This window comes from Rhincodon typus, chromosome 12, assembly GCF_021869965.1.
Source record: "Rhincodon typus isolate 14 chromosome 12, sRhiTyp1.1, whole genome shotgun sequence".
NCBI classification, from domain to species: domain Eukaryota; kingdom Metazoa; phylum Chordata; class Chondrichthyes; order Orectolobiformes; family Rhincodontidae; genus Rhincodon; species Rhincodon typus.
This window is the reverse complement of record NC_063343.1, coordinates 30,005,512-30,015,581: the sequence shown is the minus strand read 5'-3', so window position 1 is coordinate 30,015,581 and position 10,070 is coordinate 30,005,512. Positions and strand designations below refer to the sequence as shown.

The following is a 10,070-nucleotide window of genomic DNA, read 5'->3' as shown; positions in this document are numbered from 1 at the left end:
TGTGTGTGTGTGTGTGTGTGTGTGTGTGTGTGTGTGTGTGTGTGTGTAAATTGAATGAGGAGAGGTGTTCAAGAGGGATGTTGTTCAAAGTTAAATGGCATTAAACACTGAAAGCTAAGACCACTTAAGGACTTATCAGGGGCCATTGAATCATTAGCCAGCAAGGAGATATGAAGAAAAAGGGAATATAGGCAAGCAAGAAGAAGTAAACATAAAATAAAGAGGGAATTTAGAAATAAACTGATGAGATAAACACAGATATTTTATGCAGCGCAGAAATTGTCAAGAAATTATATTATTTCCACAACATATTAGCATTTACTAAATAACTAGTGTGTTAGGCAACTGATATAACTGTTTTCAAATGGTGAAGCTAAAACATCAATGTACGTTCATGACCGTTTTATTCATGGTCAGTTAAACTGAGACACACCTGAGTAATTGCTGATATTTTCCTTGTACCTTATTTGTTTATCCCTTGGGCCACAGCATGTTTGAGTAAATGCAAACAATTATACTTTATGAAATGGCAAACATTTCTTTTCAAATTGGAGGGGGAATGTCTAGTGATGTTATGTACAAAAAATACGCTATTCTCATGTCATGAATTACTATTTCAGGGATACAAGGAGAAAATGCACATTAAGTGAGTGAACATATAAATCCCAAACTGATAAAGTAAATGTTCTGCATCAATTTAAGGAATGACAATTGAAGCTCAACACTATATCTAATACAAAATGTACATTTTTAAAATTTGTTTTTCTTGAGATAACACTTCATAGGGTCATCATTCCCAGAATGTTTGAAATTATACAGACATGTTTAGGATTGTAGAATGTTGAGTACAGTGCTCTCTTTATCCAACCATTTCTGTTTGGTGAATATTATAATCAGGTGAGATTAGGAACTCTGGGAAAAGCTGAGTTTGAAAGTTTACCTGTTAGACTGAGCCATCCTAGCTTCCTGTTTTACAAGAACTCCTAGGAGATCAGAGATTGCTTCGATCACAAACAGTGCAGACACTATTTATGTAAGTGGGTGACAGGCATCTTCATTTGACTAAGCTGCAAGAAAGCATTTTGTTCAGAGCAATGGCTGAGCTTCAAATCTGACACATACAGGCCCTGATTTATTTATTATTGGCCCATTGCAATGTGGATTGGGGCAACTTTTCTATTTTTGAGTTGCAGCAATTTCTTGACAAATATCTCTGTGAATATTAATACAATGTTCAAACTTGGTTTTGCAACTTTCAACAATGTGCCCATCCCTTTATTGTTGCATTTCTACAGGTACAGTATAATTAATTCCTCTCACTCCTGTTTCAAACACAGTGAGTCATGCTGGGGTGTGGTTCCATGGATGATAACTGGTTTCACAATTGAATCTTGCTACAGTTCAACCCTGGTTATGTCTGATAGCCAGATGTACAGGCTGTTTTCAGTAAAAGTCCCTGAATGTGAACCCTGGCTGCTTTTTATCACCTCCTAGTCTTTGACTTTGAAGCTGGACCAAGGATCAGACCGGACAATCTGTTGGTGAAGGAAGATCTTCTTAAAAGAAAAAGTTAAAAGTCATTCTCTTGATTCTGCAGCAAGTTAAATTTAATTAAATTGTGATAGTGAAGCTCTTAGAAATGCTATAGAGACTAGAAAGTCCCAGGGTCAGTTCCTAATCTATGTTAATGTCAATAGTACACCAGTAGCAACACTTTAATTCGCCTCAATATCCATGGGTTATAGAGGAGAATACGCGATAATCCTTCTCTCTTGCAGGTGCTCAGTGACCCATGTTGGAGTGTCTGCATGTGTGGGACATCTGGTAAAGATGGGAACAGGAATAGCAGTGATGCTGCTCAAGTCTGTCGACATTCATTGTCTGGGATCACATCATAAAGTAGAGGTGACAGAGTGCCCAATGATAAGTCAATGCCATTAGTAGAGGAGGATCGTATTGTTCTTTGAAAAGAGTGGAAACAGCCATAAATAATCCAAAAGAAAAATAGCTTGCAGCAGCTTTCAAGCTGTTCGCAGAAAGCACTGATCTGTTGATTGACTTCACTCTGGGTTTTTATTTTACTTTTTTGCCTGGCTTTTACTTGATAGATACCAACTTAAGCCATGACATTCACTTTACTTTTAGTGTATATAATTATTGCAGGTACTAAGTTTGCAATTATCATTTTTATTTACCCTTAGATGCAAATAATCTGAAAAATCACATTCATAGTACTGCTGAATTTAGCAAATGTCTGCTAATGGAATGATTCTTTGTATTTTTTTGTGGCAATGAGGAACTGATACTTGCCCTACACTACTAGTTAGTTTTCATTCAATCATTTGAAGACTGTATTTGGAGGATTAGGCCTGATTTAGATTGGAAAAAAATTCAATGACATTGATGACTTAAGGATATCCACAGTGGTGGGAGTAAAGTACTTTGTTTGAATTTCTGTTTTTGATAAGGAGGTAAATACCTGTTTGAGCACATGTGCTTTTTAAACTTAATAGAGATACTTTATTTTCTCAAACTTTTGAAGACAAAATAAAAAGTTCCCTAATCACTTGTCTTTCCATGTGAGCAAAAATGAAGAACAATTTGTCTATTGTCTGTCAGTTGATTAGGTGGAAAATTTATCCTGTCAAATTGTAATAAGGTGGAGTTTACACTTCCAATTTTTGACACTTATTGCAATGGTACAAATTTGGCATATATATTTTCAATCACCAATCATTCCAAAGCCAGGTATATATACTCTTTTTTTTCCCAGAACTGTCAACTAATTATGTTGTTTCCTTAACTAGTTGCATGATGATTAATGGGGTCTGTTTACTTGCATCATGTTCTAGACTATGAATAGATTTAAATCTTTTCAGAGAGTGAGTGAGAGGTGTAAGGGTGAAAGATATTGGAAAGGCAGTCATTTGAAGTTCTTTTATAATTGAAATGGTGGGATGTTTGCCAATTGACTCTGGTTCTGCTAAAACCACATGCCTGCTGGGATGTCCACTGCAGGAAGAAAATCCTTGCTGGTTGTACTTATGATTGATCTGAAATTGCTGGAGTTCTGCAAAATAATATCAAAAGTTTCAAAAATTGCAAGATTAAAGCTATTCATCTTGCAAAACAAAATGAATATTAAATCATTGCTTAGGTATATTGTAAAGTGTGTTACCACTTGGAGTGAAAACACCAGAAATTTTCTATTTAATTGTACAGCCCACAACTGCTTTTAAACGGAATTAAATTCATAAGAAGCTTTTTCATTTCTCATTTATTATCTTTTATTTTCTTTAAGCAGGAGAGCTGAGTTCATCTTTTCAGTACCAGGCAAGCCAGCACACTTATAATTGTAATGAGGAAGGTGACAACAAGGTAGGTGCTTCAGAATACATTTTAGGCTATGTCCAACATTATAATTTCCATGAATAAATCATGTTTTTAGGTGTGTGGGGAAACTAAATTGTGTAGCTCATGTTAAATGTGCAGTAGCTTGATTTTTATGGTCTAATAATTATTATTTGAATCATCATGTAACTACTTCACCTGACAAACTTTGCTGTCCGAACACTAATCAAGGGAAGTTAGCAAGTTGTAGGAAGAACGATAAATTATCGAGCTTGCATGTAATGCAATGTTAGCCACAAGATACCCCCCATAATCTCCCCTGATTCTTCTTCTCTGGAGTTTTGCCTTGTTGAAACAACTGTGTTTATAATAAATAATGTTTTAAAATACTTTATATTCCATTCCCAACCCCTATAATTAGGTATGTCACTAAATTTATTAATCTGAAGACAACCAGGATGAAACACAATGTTGAACAATTCAAGAATGTTCATACTTGTCTTATCATTCAAATCCTGATAGAAAGGAACCTTTACAAGCTTCACTGTAGTTCACTGTACACAATTACTAATGTAGCTACTGCATGTGGGAATAAGGCGCCTGTTAATTTGGAGGTGGAGGTCAGTCAAAATTTGCTTTACACAGGTATGTGCAGATAAAAATGAACATTAAGTTGCCTGAAATTGTATAAAAAGGAAAATAATGGCCATATATGAAAAGAGAATAAAATTGGGTGGAATGTAACAAAACTTGCATAGAATGCAATATATTTAAGTATGACTGAGCCAACTGTGCCTCAAAAAGTGGAGGGAAAGGGTTTGTTGAATATTTAAGACAGATGTAGATAGATTCTTATGAGGCTGGGGTATCCAGAGTTATTGGTGTACATGGGCATAAGGAATTTGAAACCTAAATACAGTAGTCTACTTCAGCTCTCATTTCATAAATTTGTAATGACTGAGTCTATCTGCATCATATAACATATGTATCAAATAAATAGTCTTTGAAGTTTAAGCATCATCTTGACATCTAGTCATTCTATACTCTTTCATGAAGAATTATTTTCATTCTTAATATCTGATTAGTATAGTTGTAAATTAATTTTTCTTTCCTGACTTATTTAAATTGTAGAACATTTGGGTATTAATACTTTTTAATTATTTTCAAATCATTTAGGTCTTTATATATAAAAACAGTTTGGTACGCTATCTGGTTCAAACAACTAGTGGTTTCAAATCCGTGCCATGGGACATTGCCAGGATCCTGAGGATTTTACTGCCCTGCACCTGTTGTATATTAACAGTGCTGGGAAAGTGTTGGGAATTAGTGAACATCAGAATCGCTGAAGATGCAAATTGGATTTGCATGACAAAAGCCAAAAATAATCAATTCAATTCAAAGATAATTTTGAGGCCGATGTCTTTGGTTCACAATTTAATAACAATGCATCATTTGAAGGAAGCTTCTACCACTGAGTAATTTATTAGGTTTTGTCAATAGGCCAACATCTTGACAGCCAGATTAAACATTGGTCTCTCATTGGTAACATGGAACACAATTAGCAGTTGTCAGCCACAGCATTTTTTTCAAGAGGGGTCAAAACTTAATCATTAAATAACTCACCAGATTTAAGTATATTGGCAGCTGTCTTTGGGAAAAGTGTAATATTTATTCATTTCAAAACCTCACATTGTGCTCTGATAATCTGGTAGTAATATAGAAAACAGCAAGAAAACAACATCGGTATGAGGACTATCAGTACTGGACCTATCGAGCAATAATTTCATTTTTCAGTGCCAACTTGTTAAAGTACCTTTTAACATACAAAACATCCCAAACTGATTTACGCCTGTGAAGACAAAAATGATATTATACAGAAGGGGAAGCCAATGATAGTATATGAAAGGAGAATAAAATTGAATAGAATGAAACACAATGGCCAATTTGCAGTCTCATCATTACCTTGGTCTTAATACCAAACTGTGAGCAGCAATTTCCTTTGCAAAAAAAAATCAATTTGCTATGGATTTCTATATAGTTCTCCGATATAGGTTCTGGGAATGTTTGCTTTATGTGTGGCTGGTGTGATGTAATCCAGGGCTTGAGTTGAAACTAGGCAACTGTCATTTAACTCTTACTAGGTAGAGCAAAGAAACTTTCACTGTATTAATCTAGACTGAAATCAAGTCTAGGATCTAGTGATGAAAGGACCATGTGCTATAGTTTCTTTTTTGAAGTTTTGAATAGGTGGTGACTGTATTGATACTAACTTCAAGTTTAGAAGGATCCATATTCAAGTCTTTTAGGACTCTCAGTACTTTCTCACCCTGTTGAAGTGAAACTCACCTAACAATGAGTATGAATAAGAATTAAAAATATTTTGAGCTACACAGTGCATGATTGCCTTAATATGAAGAGTTGTGCCCTAAGACTGGGGATATATAGTAGTCACATGGCCTCAGTTTATTTAACACACTCTTGGTTATAAAGTGGCATTACATATACAAAAATAAATATTTGTCCCAGTACCAGAAGGTGCTGAGTGATTTTCACTTTTTATTAAAGTAGCCTAAACCAACAAAGCCCGCAATTTGATAATGAAGCCTTAACTTGTTTTGTTAGTTATTTTTTGGTTTACTCACCTGACTTTCAACTCCATCAATCATCATTATAACTGCTCTTTTTTTACTGATTATTTTTTCTTTTCTTAAGTGTGGATTTTTGATTTTTAATATAGATTAGTCAAATTTTCATAAAATCCTACCAAGCATAGAAGGCCATTAACTAACTCTTTAAAAGGGTTACCCAATTTAATTACAAACTGTAGCTTTCTCCCTATAATTTTGCAAAATAATCTTCAAGTTCATGTCCAATTAGCTTTTTGCATTTTACATGGAATCCAAAGTCATTCTTCTTTTAATGACATGTATTCAAGATTATAGTAGACCTCTGTGTAGAAAACAAAATTCTTCCCTTTTCTCCTTTTAGTGTTTTATTTTGTGAGCTAATTTAAATCTTTGACCTCTGGTTGCTAACACATCAGCTAGACTGGGACTGCTGCAGGGGTGAGGGAATGAACGGGAGTGTAAAACCTCCTAAACTGGAGCAGGTTCAAAGAACCAAATGGCAGTCTCCTGCTAATTCTTTATATACTTTGTCCTTGTCAACCTACCTATGCCGACTAGATATGTACATGATGCTGTGAGTGACAAATGCACACAATCCCATCTTCATGTTTGGGATGCCCTCCATTGTATTGTGCTGGATGGGATACATTCAGAAAAGGTCCAACAACTAAAACCTTAGGTTTCTGTGAGGCACTGTGGGCCATCGGCTATAGCAGAATTGTATCAACTACAATCAGAAACCTCATAGCGCTGCATATCCCTATCTCTACCATTCCATCAAGTCAAAGGATCAATGCAGATGAGGTCTTAACTTAGTGAAGCTACCTCCCAGTCACCAGAAGCAACATGCGATAGATAGAGCTATGCAGTCCTGAAATTAACACATCAGATCAAAGCTCTGCAGTCCACTCATGGATGGTGGTGGACAATTAAACAACTAATCAAAAGAGGAGGCTCCTCAAATATCCACATCCTTAATGATGGATAAGCCAGCACTTTAGTGCAAAAGACAATGCTGATGCACTTGCAACCATTTTCACCCAGATGTACTGAGTGGATAATCCACGTATGCCTCCTTCCAAGCTGCCCAGCATCCGAAAGCTAGTCATTGGCCAATTTGATTAATTTATGCTATGATATCAGAGAATGGCTGAAGGTACTGAATACTGCCAAGGTTCTGGATCATTGTGGCAATAATACTGAAGCTTTGTGCCCAGAATTATCATGCCTGTAAGCCAAGGTCTTCCAGTACAGTGACAACACCATTGACTTGAAAGTGTGGAAAATTGCCAATTTATGTCAAATGCACAATGCAGGAAAAATCCAACCAGCCATTTACCACCCCATCTGTTAACTCTTGAGCAGTAACAAAGTGATGGAGGGTGTTATCAAAAGTGCTACCATCTGGACAGCAATAACTTACTCGCTGACCATTGGTTTAATTCTGCCAGGGTCATTCAGTACAGCCTGGGCCAAAGAGCTGAAATTAAGGTGAAGTGAGAGCAATTGTCCTTAACATTGGGGTGTCATTTGACTGAGTTGGTATCAGGAGGCTGAGTAAAACTAGTGCCAATGGGAATAGGTGGAGTGGGGGCAGGCATGCCATTCATTGGAATCATGCCTGACCCAAAGATGGTTGTGGTTGTTGGAGTTCAATCATCACAGTCTAAGAACATCTCTGCAGGAATTCCTCATGGATGGGTCATTGGATCAGCCATTTTCAGTTGCTTCATCAAGACTTTTTCTCCTATCGTGAGAGAATGTTCACTGTTGATTGCATAATAATCACTGCCATTTATGACTTTTCAAATACTGAAGCTGTCCATGCAGCATGACCTAGACAACATTCAGACTTAAATGGCGAGTAACATTTTAACCATGCAAGTGCCAGGCAATGACTATCTCCAGCAAGTGAGAATCTAATCATCTCCACATCATATTCAATTATAATACTATTGCTGAAACATGTACTGTCAGCATCTTAAGGGTTACTATTCTCCTAAAACTTCAACTGGACCATCCTTATAAATGTGATGGCTACAAGAATAGTTCAGAAGCTGGGAACTCTGCATGAAGTAGCTCACCTCTGGACTCCCCCAAAGTTTTTCCACAAGGGACAAGTCAAGAGTTTAAAGGAATACTCTCCACTTACCTGGCTGGGTGCAACTTCAGCAACACTCAAGCTTGACACCATCTGCCACCTTAGCCTTAACCTTAGGCACTGTTGCACACAGGCAACAGTGTATGTCATATACATGGTGCATTACAGCAACCTGCCAAGCACCCTTTGGCATCACTTTTCAAACTTGTGACTCTGTAACCTAGAGGACAAGAGCAGCAGTCTTGCAGAACACCACAACCTGTGAATTTCAGACTAGTCACACCCAAAACTGACCTGAAACTATATTGCCATTCCTTCACTGTCAAAATTTTACAGATGAGTTGCTATGGTTCAAGAACGAAGCTCACAGTCACCTTCAAGGGCAGTCGGGAATCAGCAATAAAAATGTTTGCCTTGCCAGCAATGTCCACAGGTCACGAAATAATTACAAAAATGTTGCCCCCTTCTGAGTCATCTTGTGGGTATTAACCTTGTCGTACTTTCTTGAATCTTGGAAATCCAAGTATGTTCCATTTCCCAGTTCATCTTTATTTTTCCTACTAGTTGAGTCCTCAAGAAAATCTAATTTGTTAAAAACAATTTCCCTTTGTGAATTTATTTAGATTTTGTCTGATCGTAGCTATGTACTTTAATCATAATTAAACTTCCTGAATAGTGGATTCTGGCATTTTGCTGACTTTAAATGTCAGACTGATTGCAGTTCTCTACTTTTCTTACTTTCTCTCCCTCCATTCTTGAATAAGAGTTTTACATTTGTTAACTTTTTCAATCTGCTGGAACAATTCTAAAATCTAGAGAATTTTGGAAATTCGTAACGATGCATCCACTACCTCTGCAACAATGTCATTTAGAACTCTAGGATGCAGGTCATCAAGTCCTAGGGATTTATCAGCTTTTAGTCCCTTAAGTTTGTCTAACTTTTTTTTCTCTGATAATTAATTCTGTGCTGTTCCTCACTCGTATTAGTTCCTTGGTTACCCGCTGAATCTAAAATATAATGTGTCTTGTACCACAAAAGCAAACACATTTGTTCAACAAACTAAAACAGAAATTGCTAGAAAAATTCAAGTCTGGCAACAGCTATGGGGAGACAGCAGAGTGAATGTTTCAAGTCCTGTGACCATTCTTCAGAACTAGAACTGTAATTCTGTAGGAACTGAGTTGGTCCGTGACACCACCCACGCCCTCCACCTCCTCCAGAACTTCCAATTCCCCGGTCCCCAACACCTCATCTTTACCATGGACGTCCAGTCCCTCTACACCTGCATTCCCCATGCAGATGGCCTTAAGGCCCTCCGCTTCTTCCTGTCCCGCAGGCCCGACCAGTCCCCCTCCACTGACACCCTCATCCGCTTAGCCGAACTCGTCCTCACACTCAACAACTTCTCTTTCAATTCCTCCCACTTCCTACAGACAAAGGGGGTAGCCATGGGTACCCGCATGGGCCCAAGCTACGCCTGCCTCTTTGTAGGTTACGTGGAACAATCCCTCTTCCGTACCTACACCGGCCCTAAACCCCACCTCTTCCTCCGTTACATTGATGACTGTATCGGCGCCACCTCGTGCTCCCACGAAGAGCTCGAACAGTTCATACACTTCACTAACACCTTCCACCCCAACCTTAAATTTACCTGGACCATCTCTAACACCTCTCTCCCCTTCCTGGACCTCTCTGTCTCCATATCGGGCAACCACCTCGAAACCGATATTCATTTCAAGCCCACCGACTCCCACAGCGACCTAGAATACTCCTCCTCCCACCCACCTTCCTGCAAAAATGCTATCCCCTATTCCCAATTCCTTCGCCTCCGCCGCATCTGCTCCCAGGATGAGGCATTCCACTCCCGTACATCTCAGTTGTCCTCGTTTTTCAAGGACCGTAACTTCCCCTCCTCGGTGGTCGAGAACGCCCTCAACCGTGTCTCCCACATCTCCCGCACCTCATCCCTCACACCCCGTCCACGCAATAA

The 10,070-nt window shown here is 38.1% G+C and overlaps 1 protein-coding gene across 5 annotated transcripts in view; it reads left to right on the top strand.

The window, feature by feature from the left end:
• rnf44 (ring finger protein 44) overlaps nt 1-10,070 on the top strand; it is a 141,047-nt gene that overhangs the window by 14,950 nt on the left and 116,027 nt on the right. For 2 of the 5 annotated variants that reach the window (XM_048603449.1, XM_048603447.1), the window contains exon 2: nt 3,302-3,378. The exons of 2 other annotated variants lie outside the window; for them this stretch is intronic. In XM_048603449.1, coding sequence (XP_048459406.1) covers nt 3,302-3,378 — 77 coding nt within the window. The remainder of the gene's footprint in view (nt 1-3,301; nt 3,379-10,070) is intronic. One more of the 5 variants, XM_048603448.1, reaches the window with a different exon arrangement.